The 19,383-nt window shown below is 36.2% G+C and overlaps 1 protein-coding gene across 3 annotated transcripts in view; it reads right to left on the bottom strand.

The window, feature by feature from the left end:
- Positions 1-19,383, bottom strand: part of PKHD1L1 (PKHD1 like 1) — a 157,735-nt gene that overhangs the window by 78,787 nt on the left and 59,565 nt on the right. For 2 of the 3 annotated variants that reach the window (XM_053896133.1, XM_019467844.2), the window contains exons 30-42: positions 18,368-18,489; positions 16,642-16,774; positions 15,738-15,933; positions 13,513-13,655; positions 13,001-13,105; positions 12,105-12,293; positions 11,158-11,328; positions 9,911-10,134; positions 8,144-9,128; positions 4,848-5,096; positions 4,057-4,206; positions 1,970-2,144; positions 828-990 (exon numbers count right to left, since the gene is read on the bottom strand). In XM_053896133.1, the coding sequence (XP_053752108.1) occupies positions 828-990; positions 1,970-2,144; positions 4,057-4,206; positions 4,848-5,096; positions 8,144-9,128; positions 9,911-10,134; positions 11,158-11,328; positions 12,105-12,293; positions 13,001-13,105; positions 13,513-13,655; positions 15,738-15,933; positions 16,642-16,774; positions 18,368-18,489 (3,005 nt within the window). The remainder of the gene's footprint in view (positions 1-827; positions 991-1,969; positions 2,145-4,056; positions 4,207-4,847; positions 5,097-8,143; positions 9,129-9,910; positions 10,135-11,157; positions 11,329-12,104; positions 12,294-13,000; positions 13,106-13,512; positions 13,656-15,737; positions 15,934-16,641; positions 16,775-18,367; positions 18,490-19,383) is intronic. The other variant, XM_019467845.2, reaches the window with a different exon arrangement.

The following is a 19,383-nucleotide window of genomic DNA, read 5'->3' as shown; positions in this document are numbered from 1 at the left end:
CGAGATCACGACCTGAGCCGAAGTCGGACACTTAACCGACTGAGCCACCCAGGCGCCCCTACCTGATTTTTTTTTAAAGTTTTAAGTGTTTATTTATTTTTGAGAAAGAGACAGAGACAGAGCGCAAGCAGGGAAGGGGCAGAGAGAGGAGACACAGAATCTGAAGCAGGCTCCAGGCTCTGAGCTGTCAGCACAGAGCCCAGTGCGGGGCTTAAACTAACAGACTGTGAGATCATGAGCTGAAGTCAGACACTTAACTGACTGAGCCACTCAAGTGCCCCAAGTCTAATCTACTTTAAATATGTCACAGCTGTCTGTCGGTTTATTTCACAATAATTATAAAGTGAAAAATCAATTACCAATTAGCCTACAATCCAGAATAAGTAAAAACCTGAAATCATAAAATATTAATAACAAGCAACAAAAACATGTTACTTTAAATTTAGCATAGTTAGGGGCGCCTGGGTGGCGCAGTCGGTTAAGCGTCCGACTTCAGCCAGGTCACAATCTCGCGGTCTGTGAGTTCGAGCCCCGCGTCAGGCTCTGGGCTGATGGCTCGGAGCCTGGAGCCTGTTTCCGATTCTGTGTCTCCCTCTCTCTCTGCCCCTCCCCCGTTCATGCTCTGTCTCTCTCTGTCCCAAAAATAAATAAAAAAAGTTGAAAAAAAAAATTTTTAAATTTAGCATAGTTACATTTCAGTTATTTTTTGGAGACATTAACAGAGTACAAAGTCCATTAACAAATTATGTCATCTCCCATAATGTTTTCTATTTCTCCTTTCTCTTCTACTTTTCTATTACTGTCATTAGTACTATACTCAACAGCACCTTTACCAGTTTGGCCATGCCATTGCTCCTGATGTTGACGTTAACTGGAGCCCACCCTGAAGGGGTGTGGGCATTTGTCACACAGATGATATACGTCTTGTTGGAATACTCAACATCACATTTGGCTTCAGCTATGGTGATGTGAACATCCTGCATATTTTCACTGTAAAGAAAAAAGGGGACAAACAAAACACTGACTTTCTTCCCTCAAATTTCTAGGTAACATTTTCAAACCCTATTAATGATATGCACTACTGCAAAAATAATGATCTTACTCTATGATCCATCAAAGTGCAGACTGACACTTTTTTCAATAGCAAGTCTTCAAACTATGTGTTAAGAAAAAAAGTAAACAGAGATAAAGAAGACAGGACATAAAGCTGCTGTACAAATTAGCAGGCATTCCAGTGCTGGGAGAAAAATTGCCTGGGTTCAATTTATTGAAAGAATCCATGTTGGTCTCTAAAGAGCCACTTTTGGTAAAGACTTTCAGGGATCCTTTTGTTTATGTGATTATTTTCACTAAATTCAAAGACTTCAGAATTTAATATCCATGTAAAAATTCAAGTCCAAGGTCTTGAGAAACTAAGTACTTGAGAAATTAAAATTGCCTTCTATGATGTAAATGATCTGCGGTTTTGAAGTCAGCCTTATCCACTTGAAGAATAATGACAGTGCAGTATATAAATCTGAGCCAAATAATGAATATGTTTAGGAAGAAGGAATCCGGCCACTTACAATGAAATGGACATGATGGAAGACATGTTTCATCAACTCAGTGAAGCAGATCATGGTTGGTGATGAGATAGTGGGGGAAACGTAACAAGATGTGATTTATACTTGGGGTCTGACTAGGATTTAGGGCAAGTTATTTAACCTAATTTCAGACTTCTAGCCATAAAATGGGATAAAAATATCTAAGATGGTAAGGCAGGAAGTTTCTGTGGGGTAGGAAGGTGCCTGACATGGAGTAAGTAGTTGATAAATGTTGGCTATTAGTACTAGGATGTGCCTCAGGCATGACTTCTGAGCAGATGGGTACACGTTACGTGAGTATTTTAAGCACTGTCCTTGCATAGGAGAAAGGAAGAGTGATGCCTTGAGCTTATACACACCGATGTATGTGTGTGTGAAGACAGTACCTGAAGCCTGATCCCGTGATGGTAAGTCTGGTGCCCCCTGCTGTACTGCCTCTCTTGGGAGATAGTTCCGTGATGAGTGGAGTCAGTGACATGGCATACGTAAAAGGGGTCGTGGACTGTGACAAATCCTTCCCATTGACCACACTCACTTCACAGGCTTGCTCAGGTCCTCTGCCTATGAGAAGAGGATCGAACTGAGGACAGTTCTGCCATCAGGCCCTTATTCTTTTCCAAAACTCCCATTTTCAATAACATCTTCCTTTTCCTGTAATCACTTCCAATATACACAGGCTATTTTTCAATTAATAAGGATCTCTAGCAATAGCCAAAAAATGTCAAAATTCATGCATGTAGTCAAAGAGAAAACCCCTTAGACCCTTTACTGGAGACTCTTACTGTAGATGATGGTACAAACCTCCCTGTGGTTTCCAGCCCTAGAGGATGCGACACCACAAATCAGAGCAGGAAGGGAGGGAGAACTGGTAAGACACACAGGCTGAGAGCAGCAAGGACTGACAGCTGAAAGTGAGCTAAGAGACAGAAAGAACACAGACACCTGGTACGAAAGTGTACAAAGAAGCAGAGCTGGCATCAAGACAGCCCCAAAAACCTCGACAAATCTTGACAGCACTGTTGCATTAAAAAAAAATCAGCATATAAACTGATGTTGAAATGATAAATAAGCTCATTCATAAAAGTGTTATATTTTCTTCAATATTCTTTGTTTAAGAAGTCAGGGGTGCCTGGGTGGCTCAGTTGGTTAAGCGTCCAACTTTGGCTCAGGTCATGATCTCATGTTTCGTGGGTTCGAGCCCCACGTCTGTTTCTGTGCTGACAGCTCAGAGCCTGGAGCCTGCTTCGGATTCTGTGTCTCCCTCTCTCTTTGCCCCTCCCCCACTTGGACTCTGTCTGACTCTGTCTCCCTCTGTCTCTCGAAAATAAACATTTTTTAAAAAGTCAGAGAAGAAGTAAAAATGTTTATAAAGACTTCCTCAAATTTTGTTAATTTTTTTTAAATGTGTGTAAACCATATTTTTTATTCACCTAGAGCATTCCTTTTGTTTCATCTTAAATTTCACTGGATAATTAAAATGTGTTGTGTACTTAAAATGCCAGATGTTTAAACTTCACAATAATACGATAACCCAAGAATTAGGGTTAATAATATTTCCACTTAATAGATGCATGAACTGAAATAGAGTTTAGTTACTTAACTGAGGTGACACAGTAAGTGGAAAAATGAAATTCAGGGGCTCCTGGGAGCCCGGGCTCTTAACCACCAAATAAAAATAAATAAGAGTAATAATAATAACAACAGCAAATCACATCTCATGTTTCAGATATCATTCCATCCACTTTACATACATTAACTTATTAAACCTTACAATAATAAAGTAGGAAAATGTGATTATTCTCAGTTTACAGATGAGGAAACTGAGGCACAGAGTAGTTGAATAACCTGCCCAAAGACACAGCTTGGGTTTGAATCTCGGCAATGCATTATCACGGTTTACACTCATAACCATTATACTTTCCTATCTTTAACGGAAATCTAACAGTTCAATAGGAATTAAAAATGTGTTCTCCATTAGGCATGCTCAGTTTACCTGATAAACTGAAAAACCACAATTTATTATAAACAATTTAATCTAGCCCAAAGGTCATGAGTCTTGAAAGACATATAAACCTAGAAAACAAAGTTCTACAGAAATTGTTTAAAATGAGGACAGTCAGAGGCGCCTGGGTGGCTCAGTTGGTTGAGCGTCCAACTTCGGCTCAGGTCATGATCTCACAGTTTGTGAGTTTGAGCCCCACGTCGAGCTCTGTGCTGACAGCTCGGAGCCTGGAGTCTGCTTCGAATTCTGTGTCTCCTTCTCTCTCTGTCCCTTCTCCACTCATGCTCTGTCCCTCTCTGTCTCTCAAAAATGAATAAATGTTAAAAAAATTTTTAAAAGAAATTTTTTAAATGAGGACAGTCATAAAGGTGATTCAATTGCCTCCAAATCTTAGAAGAAGAAATTTAGACTCTGATTTCTTTAACATTAGCCATTTCTCAGAGACTGCCACTCTTTTTTCTGACTACTTACCATTATTACGTGGAGTTTTACATAATAGTGTTGTGTAATTGGATTTAAGCCTGTCAACTGCACATTCTGAGCCACACACTAATATAGTTGAGGTCTGTGGATTAAACCCAGTGCCTGTCACAGTCATGGTCTGACCACCACCAAAGCTCCCTAATAAAGAAAAATAAAAGGGAAAAACACAGCTAATGAAATGAAAACCTCCTCTGTGTACATATTTCAAAACCTGAAATGGAAGTAAATTATAATAAATGAAATGATTCTTAGAACTGAAATTATATAGTATATATTATATTAATGCAACAGAATTCCTTTTGATGGTATTAATTTAAAACCTTTACTGAGTAAACATTACATCCTGTCATTTATTTCAACTACTTCTAGGAACTAAAATTTTATTTACCAGAGATGTCAAAAGGAATTTCAGAGTAGTCAAAACATAAATGCAAAATTACTATTTAATTAAGAGTACCTTGATTATACTTTCTTTAACCACTAAAATAATTTTCAAATAGAAAAAAATATTTATGTATTCGTAATTATAGGTCAGTGACATCTAAATATGATTTTATAAAATTATGTTAACACTAAGAGAAATATAGGCAGTAAATGAATATTTTCAAGTGATTCATTGATACATGCACATGTTTATTTGATGGATAAACCAAACTATCTTCAATGCGTTATAGGAACTACGAATCTTAGCAGTGTTTAAAGAATATTTTTTTAAATAAGATTAAGTGTTTACTGAAACAATATAAAATATTTTTAGGTTCCTACACATTCATGGCTACCTTGGCTTGGATGAATATTCTGAATAGTAAGTGGGTACTCGAATACAACTGCGGACACAGCAAAGCCTTTTGTCTTATGATGCATCATGACAGGATAGGTGCCGCCAGCATGATCTCCAATGATGCACTGCAATACACTATCATTGACCATGGTTACATTACACTGGATGTTGTTTATCATCACGGAAATTTCCAAGATATCAATACCAAAATTAGATCCAGTGATTTGAATTTGGGTTCCTGGTGGACCTTTAAAAAAAAAAAAGAAAACAATATATCCAGTACTTATATATGCATTGAAAGATATACTTAATTACGTCCATAAACAAAATAATATCCAGTATTTTAAAGCTTAAAAAATATTAACAAAATACAAAGTTTGGCTATACCATATATTATAATCTATAGTATATTTACTATAAATTATCTCAACATTCATTATTTTCCAGCACATTGTTATTCTGCTATTGTTAATGTTAATTCAGGCTACTGCAGAAGAGGGGAAGAGAGAAGAAAAAGATTTAGAATTAAGAAGTATGAATGCCTGGGGCACCTGGGTGGCTCAGTGGGTTAAGTGTCTGACTCTTGATTTCGGCTTAGGCCATGATCTTGTGCTTCATGGATTCAAGAACCACGTCAGGCTTTGCACTGACAGTGTGGAACCTGCTTGGAATTCTCTCTCTCTCCCTTTCTCTCTGTCCCTCCCCTGATCATGCTTTCTCTCTCTCTCTCTTTCTCTCTCTCTCTCAAAATAAAAAAAAAAGTATGAATGTCTGAGCAGGGTGGTGAGTTGGAGTATATCTTATGAATGAGGCTTAGAATTTTTTATTTTTAGTACTTTCCTGATATTGGCAACTCTTTTGAGGATGGATTATTTTTCTTAATTTAAATATTTTCAATATATATACTTGATAAATTATGATAGATAAGATAGTAAATACAGAAACAAGGAATTAATTTAAAGAATTATAGATGAATGTTGATGCCTTGAATAAATGCACAAAGAACAAAGTACTTCAATCCTTCTTCCTTCTCACAAAAATGCATTAAGGGCATTAAACACATGGAATTTTTCATAGTTCTTCCAAATGAATGCCTTCATATTTAAAGAATAAGTGAATAGATATTAACCAACATAACTTGTTACACATAGAGTCATCAAATAGTAGGCTGATTTTAATTCAAGTAGTAATGGTAAAAATGGCCATATAACTGACCATAGTAAAGACCACTGACATTTAAATGGTCATTTTAAAGACCACAGAAATTAATAAGATCTTTCATGTTAGGAACAGTTTTAAGATACAAGCCAAAAAAATGATTTTTTAGTCTTAAATTTTTAATTTTGTCTAGCATTTTCACCTTTCAAATGGAAGTGTTGTTCTAAGTTTGATCTATTGCCTATCTCTTTGGTAAATAAAGCAGCTCAGTTCTCCCTTGTCTGCAAGTTCCATAACTTCAAATACATTGCTTGAAAGAGACATTCAGGGGTGTCTGGGTGGGTCAGTATGTTAAGAGTCTGACTCTTGATTTTGACTCAGGTCATGATCTCAAGGTTCCAAGAGTTTGAGCCCTGTGCTGCTTGGGATTCTCTCTCTCCCTCTCTCTCTGCCTCTCTCCTTCTCTCTCTCTCTCTCTCTCTCTCTCTCTCTCTCTCTCTCTCAAAATCAATAAACTTTATTTTTAATTTTTTAATTTTTATTTTATGTTTTATTTATTTTTGAGAGAGCACAACTGGGGGAGGGGCAGAGAGAGAAAGACAGAGGATTCGAAGCAGGCTGTGCACTGACCACAGAGAGTCTGATGCAGGGCTTCAGTTCACGAACCATGAGATCATGACCTGAGCCAAAGTCAGACTCAACCGACTGAGCCCGGCAGGTGTCCCTAAATAAACCTTTTTTTTTTTTTTTTTTTTTTAAAGAAGGATACACTCAGGCAAAAAGATGGAACAGAAATGGCTCACAGAAATACAAACACATGCCAATATCCAATTCATCATTTGCAATGATTACAAATACATGGGGAAATGTATGTTATTGCTATATTAATGTTCGCTTTAAAAAAAAATTCCTAAATGAGAAAACTTAATGTATCAAAGAAAATTTCACTAGCAAACTTCTCGAAGGGAGAGAATACATCTTACCCAAACCTGGCACATTTTCTGGTAATATAAACTTAAAAAGATTATTTTTAAATAGCCTTTTAAAAGGGTAACATTTAGGGGTGCCTGGGCGGCTCAGTCAGTTGAGCGTCCAACTTTGGCTCAGGTCATGATCTCGCGGTTTGTGAGTTCGAGCCCCGCGTCGGGCTCTGTGCTGACAACCCAGAGCCTGGAGCCTGCTTCAGATTCTGTGTCTCCCTCTCTCTCTGCCCCTCCCCTGCTCATGCTCTGTCTCTGTCTCTCAAAAATAAATAAATGTAAAAAAAAATTTTTTTAAGGCTAACATTTAATTATTTTCTTATTAAAGTTGCCATTCTAAGTTACATTTTATGAATGAATTTATTTAACCTTATCAGGTAGGTACTTGCATGTATAAGGAAACTAATATTTAAAAAAAAATTGTCCAAAGTTGTATTACTATAAATTAGAAGAACCAAGATTTGAACCTAGGCATCAAGGCCATGTTCTCACCTTTACACTATAGCTGCCTCTCCAGAATTCATTATGTAGATGATAAGCATTCCAACACCTTGATTATCAGAAACAGCATAGAATAATGACAAAAAAAAATTAAGAAGACATCTCAATCTATTCTTAGCTTAGAAAAATGAGTTATGCTAAATCCTTATGCAAATCTTATTTCATAATATTTTTTCCATCTGAATGGGCCAATTACCTTCTTAAAAAGTACTCTGTTGAGTTAATAAGTTAGTATTCCATTGTAGCTTCATGGAAACAAGATACATAGAAAAAGTCTCAATGTTTAGTAAGATCACCTACCCCTGAATTTTAACAGTTGTTTCCTGTGCCATACCAGCATTAATGACGTAAATTATCAATTCAACTCCTAGATACCCATCTATTTCTTCCTCATTTTGAAATTCAGGTCATGTTAATGGGGATTTTGTTTCAAAATAGAAGTTGGAATTTGACTAAAAATTTCATCATAAGAATGTGCAAAAAATAATCACAAAACGGAAACTACACAGAACTCAAATCTCATGTATTAATTGAGTTAAGTGGATTGTCTAAGAACACATCTTAATAATCACAGATAAACATTATTCCATTTCTACACTAGTAAATATTACTGATAATATCATATCAAGACAATAAAAGGAAGGCATTGGAGTACCTGTCCTTGGATCAATTTCTCTGAGAAGCGGAGTATCCTCCAAGGTGTATGTAAATGACAGAGGTGGATAAGCAACTGTATTAACGGAGATCTTCACATCGACCCTCCCAACCATCCCTGCTGGGCTACTGCAGGAGACTTCACTGGAGTTGACAGAAATAATTTCACAAGGTTCATCCCCAACAGTGACTGTGGTGTTGCCTGGATAGAAGCCATTTCCTGTGATCACCAAAGGAGTTCCACCAGCAATGCTTCCAGAAATGGGTGTGACAGATGCAACTGCTGGGCTGCTAACAGTAAGGTTCCCCAGAGCCACACCTTTACTTCCCACCACAACACTAAGAGGATGAAGTCCAGCTGGGAGAGGACTCACCAGCACGGTGATGTTATTGTCATTAACATCTATTGCTCTGACCTGTTGGTTTCCAATGAAAACAGCAATGTCTTCCAAGGCAGTGCCAAAACCGTCTCCTTCAATAAGAACTTCTCCAGGTCCTTTGATGGAGTTTGGGAGGATTCTTGTTATGAAAGCAGTGATACTTTCTGAGTACGAAAAGCTGCAGTTCCCCTGACACTGGGCAGGCACTCCATGTATTAGAAGATCCACTTTCACCAGCTGTTGGGGAGCGGGAGATGTTTCACACTCAATGGCTGTGTAATTTACAGACAGAACTCTACATGGCAGATGACCCATAAAGACTTCTGCACCTGCAGAAGAAACCGCAAATCCAGAGCCTTTTATGGTCACTCTGGTCATTCCGCTAGTTGATCCTGCATTTGGCAGCACCATGTCGATGTTTGGCAAAAGTACAAAACGCCCATCAGATTCACTGGACAGCGTATTGAGAGCAGTGCCCAGGTTGTAGACAGTTAATGTGACAATTTCCCTGATGCCAACGTCCATTGAGTTTTGAGGGTCGATATGACAAATAATGGAATTATCACTACTTTCTTCTACAATACAGGGGTAGCTACCAATCGTAACCTGAAAGTAAGATGAATATGGAAACAAGTCAATACATTACTCTGGGGTGAACTTAAATTTTATATTAACAGCAACTGAATTTTAAAAATTTAATCATGTGCAAACTTTTTTCTTCATAAAACTGATTTGGGGGGCTGATTAAAGCATCTCTTGGATCAATCTTAAAACTAAATTATGACCATACATGAATGGTCATAGCTACATTATTCATAATAGCCAAAAAGGTGAAAACAATCTAAATGCCCATAAATGATAAATGGATAAATACAATGTGTATACTATATAATGGGATATTATTCAGCCATGAAAAGGAATGAAGCACTGATAAACATAGTATATAACATTGAAGAACCTTGAAAACATTACACTAAGTGAATAAAGCTGGTCACAAATGACCACATTATTATTTATACATTCTATTTTATTATTATTATCATTCTATTATTTATACATTACTCAATTATTTATAAGAAAGGTCGAGAATAGGGAAATCCATAAAGACAGAAAATAGATAATGGTTGTTTGGGGCTAGAAGGGTTGGAGAGGTTGGGGATAATGTCTAAGGGTTAAGGTAAAATGTTCTAAAATTGAGTGTGGGGATGGATACACAATTCTGTGAATATACTAAAAGCTATTGAATTATGCACTTTCAATGGGTGAATTGTATGGTATATGAATTATATTGCAATAAAGCGGTTAGGAATTACGTTATGAGGTTATGGATGAAACATTTTCCTTTTATTGAGTACACAGTAGTAAAAAGGAGATCATTATATTCTTACCTTATTAGCACATGTGAGATTACTGAAGCCACATCCAGTAATTGTTATCAATTCATGTAGTGTTCCAGCGGATGGACTAATGTTGCTTATAGATGGTGAAAAACAACTTGAAAGCTCAAAGACCAATCTATCTGAATTTTTAACCCCAGTATTGTTCAGGCCACACTGGGGTTCTGTTGCTAGGCAGTCTGTCCCAGAGCTTCCCAAGTGCAAACTCACAGGTCCTTTAGATAAAAAGAACTATCTGTAAGTCATGTATAAATATTCTAAAACAAGAACCGTTCTCAGAATGCATTACTCTTTATTTCAACGGTGGTGGCTTATATTCCATTAAAACTTTTTCTTTTCTTTTGTTTTAATGACAAGACGGGCTCAGGAAATACAAAGTTAAAATAAAGACCTGGACAAGGATGGTGCAGTAAAGAGAGAAAAGTGAATATAAAAATAATTTCCTTTTCAATGTTTCTAAAGCCAGATTCTATAGGGAAAATAAAACACTAACATCATTTCACATCTTAATATATTTTGGGGCACATACAGAGGGTCAGAACCTTATTTTTTATTTGTTTATTTATTTTGAGAGAGAAAGTGTGAGTGGGGGTGGGTGGCAGAGAGGCAGAGAGAGAGAGAAAAGAGAGAGAGAGGGAACCCAAGAATACTCTGCACTGTCAGCACGGAGCCTGACATGGAGCTGGAACCACAAACTGTTAGATCATGACCTGAACCGAAATCAAGAGTTGGATGCTTAACCGACTGAGGCACTCAGGTGGCCCATTTTTTTTTTTTTTTATTAGAGAGAGAGAGAGAGAAAGAGAGAGCATGATTGGGGCAGACAGACAGAGGAAGACAAGCAGAGAGAGAGAGAAAGAGAGAGAGTGAATCTCAAGCAGGCTCCATACTCAGTGTGAAACCCAATGCAGGGCTGGAGACTTTGACTCTGGGATCATGGCATGAGCCAACACTCAACCAACTGAGCCATCCAGGTGCCCTCAGAGTGTCATAACTTCTTCACACTACATCTCATTTGAGGCACACAAGGATTCTGGGAGAATGGTAGGACAACATTAACATGGGCCTCATTTTATAGAACAAATTCCAGTCTTAGAACAGTCCAGATTTATTCAAGGTCGTGTGGTTGGTCAGAGACAGAAGCAGTGTTAGACCTAGTCATCAGCCTCCTCCTCCAGAAAGGTCACATACACCCTGAGTCACTGGAGTAACAGAGTTTCCATCTTTAACCCTCTTACCTGGAACGTATGTAGCTTCAGTGCTACCCACAAACAGGTGCAGGGGAATGTGCCTGGTTTCAGCTGGTAAAACATTAATGACTCCTTGGAGAAAAATAGAGCGAGACTCATCAACATACCCGCTGCTATAATAATGGATTCCAGGTGAAGTAAATTGGTAAGAAAATGAACCTGCCATAAAATAAGATTGTATGTAATAAATACAAGCAATTAATGCATCCTCAAAAAGAAATTTCAAATGATCATTCAAACACACATGCAGATGACAGGTTTATTATTTTTCACGCACATGACATTTCAACAGGAAGTAGTAAAAAAATGATTCACTGGTTATAAAAGAACCATCTTGTATAATGAAATTACATTCCAGGAAGACAAGAGCCAGCATTAATTTTTCTAGAAAACCACATTAAGTATGGCATAACTTACCAAATTTTAAAGAAAAACTCAACATGCAGTGAAAAATAAACAATACTTTGTGTTCATGAGAAAAAGTTCAAAGTGATTATATATATATATAAAACAAAACAGGCAGTCTAACAGTACACTTTACACTGAATTGTTCTAGGAGAAATACTGATTTTAAGGCTGATTCCAATCGACAGAAGTTTGTTACGTGCTACTAGTTTGGTGTGATTAAAACATACTCCAGTTTTCTTTGTATTTTGCTTATCTCAATACTTTTTCAATTGGTTGGTTATTCCAGAATGAAGAAAGACATTTCTGATATCAGAAATCATCTCTGATATACAAAATACATTGCTTACATTCACTTATAATAGGTTTATAAATTTTTAATGTTTTTACTATAGCAATACAATGTCAAACAAATCATTTGTGTATTTATACATATTATTTATACAAAAGTATTTTAAATATAAACAATATCCTTTTATTATATCTAGGAAAAAGAAACATAACACGAATTCAACAGAGTGGAAACATACCTGATGCAGATTTTTCTCTTCCATTCATAAATCCTTTGCCATCATAAATTACACTTCCAGGACTGGATACAGAGAAAACCCTGTATCCTATTCCCCTGAGAAATGGATGTGTTTGCCAATGCCATGTCACTGTGTCTCCCACAGATACATTTAAGACTGATGGTGACCAGGCATAACCTAATCCATGTACTAGGAGCAAGAATTGAGACACATTTTTAAAAGAAAAAAGGAAAAGGAGTAAAAATTCTCAATAATTATCTTTGCAAATATTGCATTTTTGTACAGCTACTAGCAAAAAACTCTTTTAGGCTAACATCCTAAATTTTTTATGTGCATAATTTAAACATGTAACAAAAATAAACAGAAATAATGGAAAGTATGATCATGAGAAGCTAAGGAAAAAAATAAGCCACTCACCTCCAAAACTGATGATCAAGAAACAGTTTGAAAAAAATCAGAAAGTCAATAACAAGTTGTTAAGAAATGTCACATGGAATATTTTTTTAAAGCTATGGTCAATTTTTTAAACATAATTTTCTCAGGCATAGAGGCATGCGAAAATCTATATAACGTCAATTTGAATATTTATTTAGGGACCTATGACCAATAACAAACAACAGACACTCAGTAGGTTTGGGACTGCAATAAAATCGAATGGTGATTCCTCATCTTGGCAATTGTAGTCTAGCGTTTTAGACTCAAGTCTACCACTGGCTCATTCTATATGTAGCCCCGTATGTCAAAGAGATAAAGTATAGACAAATTACTGACCAATTATAGAAATAAATAGCAATATTTATTCTCTGAATACTTTGAAGTATTAAATAAATGAAAATAAAATCAATATCAGGGTAAAGTGCTTCCATTATTTACAATATACAAATGTTGGCTGATACCTGAATCTTCTCCACTGTTGGTAATCCTAAATGTATTCCCTGTTGAATGAAGAATACATTTTATGACATTTTCTGATGATGAAATCACACTGCAATGGAAGGACCCTAGAAAGAAAAAAGATGGGGGAAATTTTTTCTCAAATATTTTTTGTAAAATATAGAAATGAAGTATGAGTAGTAAACAGTAAAGGAGCCACAAAAACTCCACATTATGTAGCAGGATCTTTGATATTTTTCTGATAGTTATCATGTTTGTGTACTGATTATTTTTACAACAGAGACCTTAGCTTTTTAAAGTGTTTTATATGCATCAAATGTAAAATATTTATTAAAATTTAAAAAGTTACTCAATTTCTCTTTACTACCTTAACCACACTTAACTTTTTATACACTAATAGAAAAATAACGTTTCCATGATTGAACAGTATTTGTGTAATAACTCAGCACCTATAAGCACATCCTTTACAGTCAGAAAAAGGGATAACACTCTTTGGTGAGGATGAAACTCTTACCTAAGAGCACAGTGTTCTCAGCCGGTATTGTGCTGAACCCCACGCCCATAATAGTGACTTCGGTTCCACCATATAAAGAGCCTCTCTGTGGAAACATGGTGGTCACTTCCAAAATATACTGTATAGAAGCATTTAACTTATCTCTGCAAAAGAAAAATTGGTAGATGTTTCAGTGACTTTTCCATGGCGCCCTGTTGCTAAACTCATTAGAATATGACTCATTTCAAAGGAGGAAGAAGTTGAGTATTTAATTAGACATTACTTTTTCAAACTAGATAATCTGATAATTATCATGGCTTTAATTTGGTTGGATGGTTTGTATGTATGTGTGTATATATATAATAATATAATCATATAACATATGTAACAACATACTATATATATAATCATAATGTATATAATAATAGTTTTTCCCTAACAATGAAAATTAGTTTTCTGAAAATCCCATGGCAGAATAATTTCAGATGGAGGAACTTAAAATATTGTGAAATAAATATGGTTATGAGAACTGAGGTCACAAGAAATATATGCTATCCTTTAAAATATTTTACATATTCATTACAGTAAAACATAAAGGCAGCAGTCATGATCTGTAAGAGTATAGAAATGAAATTCCATACATTTCATTTAAGAAATAGGACGCCTGAGTGGCTCAATTGGTTAAGCATCGACTTTGGCTCAGGTCATGATCTCACCATTCGTGGGTTTGAGCCCTATGTCAGGCTCTGAGCTGTCAGCACAGTGCCTGCTTCATATTCTGTCTCCTCTCTCTCTGCCCCTCTCCTGCTCATGCTCTCTCTCTCTCAAAAATTAAACATATAAAAAAATTTTAAAAAAGAAATAAAAGTTGTATGCAACTAATTTGAATTTATTATTCTATATATGTTGGAAACTTGTCATGATCTCCCTTCCCACTATTTCAATGAGAGAGTTTTAAATTTGTTTTGCGTTGTTACAGACGATGTGTCTCCGAGGAGGTCATGCTGTTCTGACCTGATACATAGAAGTAGACTCCTACATCCTAGCTCTCACCATAAGTAAAATGAGTCTTTGTATTAACTTTTATTTCACTTCCTCTATGCAACTGAATTGCTATTTATTTTTTTATTTTTATTTTTTTATTTGAGGAAGAGGTGGGGGGAGAGGCGCAAAGGGCAAGAGAAAGAATCTTAAGCAGGTCCATGCCCAGTGCAGAGGCCAACATGGGGCTCAATCCCGCGACCCTGGGATCATGACCTGAGCTGAAATCAAGAGTGGGATGCTCAACCCATTGAGCCATCCAGGTGCCCCTGGATTGGTATTTCTTAAACTGCCAGTGAAACACCCAGCTGTGTATGCTATCAATTCTATTCATTATCTCCATCACGCCAAAAGCACAAACCAGCTGCCCTGTTAATCAAAGGGGGGATGTAGTTCTGGGGTTCGTTCGTGGTTGCTCTTGCTCATCTTCCTTCACCTCAAGATTCTGCTGCGATAATCTCTCCTCCTATTCTGACTTCAGCTTTTCCTGCTTTTTTCTTAATTCCTAAATTTTAGTTTTCTCTTTTTCTAAGTATCTAAACCAGTACTTTCCTTAGGCCAGCACTGAAATTTTACTTCAAAATTTTAACAAACAGCTTCCAGGAAGAAAATAGTGAGAAGTTACCTACAGGAAAAAGCTGGAGAAAGATTCTCTCCATCCTCTCCTTCAGATGGCCAGCTCCTACCCATTTCTTGGCTTAATTGTCACCTTCTAGAGAATGCTTTCCTGTCCCTCAGGAAAAGTCAGTGCTCTCTACTATATGCTCTTACAGACCTGCAACCTCTTATTCATAGCCTCTTTCATACTTATAATTAAGTTATTGATGTAATGTGTTTGAAATCTGCCTCCCCAACAAAATTGTGGGTATTATTAATGGCAGAGGACATGTCCCTCTTATTCTGCACTGTTAATTCAGCAGTGAACAAGTAACTAACTGCTCGGTAAGTATTTCCAGAATGAATGAAAATATGTGATATATACACAAATCTAGTTCTACAGAGAATCCTACAACATAATCTGAATTGTTCTCAAAACTAAGCACGTATTGCACTTTATATTTTCAGAATCTTTTGCAAAAGGAGATAGAGATGGGTGAAGAAAGCAACTGCAAATATTAGAAGATGAATGGCTACTTCTTTTCTTATCCCAAAGCTGTTAGCCCCATGTGTCCCACAACCCCATGAGTTTATGGTCATTACTATACCTTGTTGATGCAAAACCCCAGTTTCTGACTTCTACATAGATATCATGTTTTCCAGGAGACAACTTGGGCAAAAGACATCTAATATCTGTGAAATTCCAGTGAAAAATCTGGCAGGGTCTTCCTCCAACATACACCTCCACGTTTTGTGCGAGTTCATTGCCAAAGTTATAACCCTTAACTGTTAAATTAACTTCTCCTATTATTTTAAAAGAGAACAGAAGTTTTAGAAGAAGATTCCACTTATTATGTGGCATAAAATTTGCATATTAAGTAAATGAACTCATTTCTTATCCTTCATCAGATTTAGGAAATCCTAACGCTTGCAGGGGCAAAAGAAAAATCAGTGCAAGAATTGATATCTGCCATATGGAGATAAAATTCATATCTAATTGTTTCACAGAGGAAAAAAAGATGGCAAAGTACTTTCTAAAAAACTTAATATTTTTCTCCTTATCACACATGTTCAAAGTGAAATAATAAATAGACTAATAGAACTTGTGGCTGGTTTTGCTTTAAGAAAGAACTGAGTGGCCCAGTTGGTTGGTTAAGTGTCCGACTTCAGCTGAGGTCATGATCTTGCAGTTCCTGAGTTCGAGCCCTGCATTGGGCTTTTTGCTGTCAGCACAGAGTCTTCTTTGGATCCTCTGTATCCCCCTCTCTCTACCCCACCCCCATGTATGCTCGATTTCCCTCTCTCTCTCTCGAAAACAAATAAACAATAAAAAAAACTGCAGGAGAAACTATACTTCAAAAACCTTTCTAGAAATAGTTTACATTTATATATGTGGTGTATATGTATGTGTGATGACGTATGTATATATATCTTACAAACATGCATCTTACATATACATATATATCTTTCATGCACATGTCAAATGACTGATCTCATTAAAATTTTCCTTACCTAGTACTGTTCGTACTTTTGGACTAAAATCAGTTATAACCGGGGTCTGCAAACAGTTATAACTATAAGCATCCTTTGCTGAGGCTTGAAATCCATTGGTAATAACTGAAATATCAACTGTACCCTCAGTTCTCTGAAATAAGAAGAAAAAAATTAGAAAATATTCAATGTTGAGATGAAGAAATCTGATGGCTAAAAACAACTAGAACCATTCAAAATAAACTGCTGAAGATGTTTTGTTTCAAAGTTGTGAATCAGAATCAATTTTCAGATATTTAGAAAGCTGGGGTGTCAAATGCAGGCTACGTGTTTTAATGTTTTAGATAAAGGTATATGATGTACTGGTTTTGAGGGAGGTTATGACCAACTTAAATGTATCTATATTACTGGATTCCTAAGGGCTCTGCAATATAGTTAAGATGCTCTGGACAAGTGACTCTTTTAAATTAATAAAGCATAAGATACTAAAAGTTTTGACATTTTGCTCTTAAAATACACTCATGTAATCTATTCCTCTTCATTGACAAATCACATTATTATATCTTTTGCTGACTTGGATTCACAATGCAAGACGAATACTTGGACCCCTAAGAAAAACGTTTGGTGTTCTCACTGATAGAGGACCTACAGATTTCCCAATTAGGAAAAACAGTTTTTCCAGCACGTAGTATTTGCTTAATGCACACTCAGCCTTTAGCTGAAACACAAAATCTAAACAATGTTTTCACTTACCCTATCCTCCAGATTCTCATCATCACTCGGTCCAACACGTGCTCTAATTTACTCTTCCTATAGATTTCAACTACATAATACCCCCACTTAGTCTGCTAAATTTTTTTAATGTTAATTACCGTATCCAGCATCTTTGTGCACATAATAAACAAACAAGAGTCTTGGTTTAAATTTAAACACTATTTTTTAAGAGAAAGAACAACCATTTAGTGCTAAGATGCAATATTCCACAAGGAACTTCACATGGGGGTGTTTTTTTGGTATTAGATTTATGTATTTATTTATTATCAACAAACTGAAACTTTAACACATTTAAAATATATAGTCCTTAAAAAAACCAAAAGATTTGCTTCTCTGAATTTTTTTAGACTGTTAGTGCTAAGGTTCTTTCATACTTAGATTTACCTGATCAACTCTCTTTCATCCTTCAAGCTCTGATAGGCCATCTATTTTTCTGTGAAACTCTTCTGACAGCCTCTCCTGGCTCTATTTTATTTTTACTTTGTTTTACTTCTTTTTAAAAAAATTTTTTTTGACATTTATTCATTTTTGAGAGACAAACAGAGTGCAAGTGAGGGAGGGCCAGAGAGATGGAGACACAGAATCTGAAGCAGGCTCCAGGCTCTGAGCTGTCAGCACAGAGCCTGACGTGGGACTTGAACACACAAACTGCAAGCCGAAGTCGGACGCTTAACGGACTGAGCCACCCAGGTGCCCCCAGTTTGTTTCTACTTCTATTATTTCAAATCGAACACACTGTTTAGTATTGGTTTCTATGTCTGTCTTTCTAAATGTTAGGTATCTAGAATGTGGATATAATTATACCTATTTGGATCTTAGCAGAAAGATGCTGAAGAAATAATTGTGAAGGAACGTTACTATAATGCTGCAGTTCCTAGGTAAATATGTCACTTGTTTAAACTTCTCCTGAGATGTCCCTTAATTCATTAGTTTTCAGAAAAAAAAAAAAAACAACTAAAATCAGATGTCTTACTTTTGGTGTTCTGCAGGTTATCTTATTCAAATCCCCTTCAATCACATTGCAGGTTTCATTTCCAACTAACACCTTTGAATTTTCATTAAAACCAAATCCAGACAGAGTCAAAAGAGTACCACCTTCATAAGGAAATGACAACAACAATAACAGGTCAACAATACCAAAAGGAAACTTTGGCAAGAATCTAACTCATCCTTCAAGAATTTTCTTATCATCCAATGGATGGGTCGTCAAATAGATCAAGGACTAGGCTCAGTGTGTGTAATCACTGCCACATAGTATAGCCTGAGCTCTGAAGTCCGGAACCATAAAGGAAACTAGGCTAAGTGATTTAATGAAATAACAGATTTGCAAACCAACATCTGTTTTGGGGCATTACTATCAACTGCTATTTTCTATAGTGTCTTCTTCATTCTAAAGAGAAATTATGCTGGTTTTATATGCTCAACCATTTTGTGTTCTGAAAGTGAATTAAGACTCTCAATGAAATTAAAGTCAACTAAGACTCTTACCAAATCCCAAATTTTATTATCGCTAAGTAAAAGGGAAACTCAGAAATAATCCCAACAAAATAAAAATACAGTGAAATAAAAACACAAAACACACCAAAAGGATCAAGACCAAGGCAAAAATCCCAAACTAAGGGAAATGAAGCAAGACAGGAAAAATGTGTTATTTTTTTTTCATCTTCTGCGTCAGGCTTCCTTTACCCGATTTGTTCCTGGAACTTTTTCTGGGTCAAGTAGCTCCATTGAGACTGTGGTTACAAATGGAGCAGCTGGTAAGCAGAATAATAACTAATAAATCTTATCTTGACATAATTGATGAGCTTGTTATAGAAACATGTAATAATTGATGATATTAATTCAATAACCTAAGATGTAAGTATAAGCAGTCACCCTGACTTGTGCTTCATAAGAAACAAAAGAATTGGTCAGCCATTTAATTACTGTGCTTTCCAAAAGGGGAGTCTCCTTTGTTCTATATGAGGGGGCTTTGGGTTCCTCTCCCTC

The sequence above is a fragment of the Panthera pardus genome, unplaced genomic scaffold (genome assembly GCF_024362965.1).
Source record: "Panthera pardus isolate Hobbes unplaced genomic scaffold, ASM2436296v1 HiC_scaffold_7, whole genome shotgun sequence".
NCBI lineage: Eukaryota > Metazoa > Chordata > Mammalia > Carnivora > Felidae > Panthera > Panthera pardus.
Note: the sequence above shows the minus strand (reverse complement) of the source record. Positions and strands in the feature narration are given on the sequence as shown.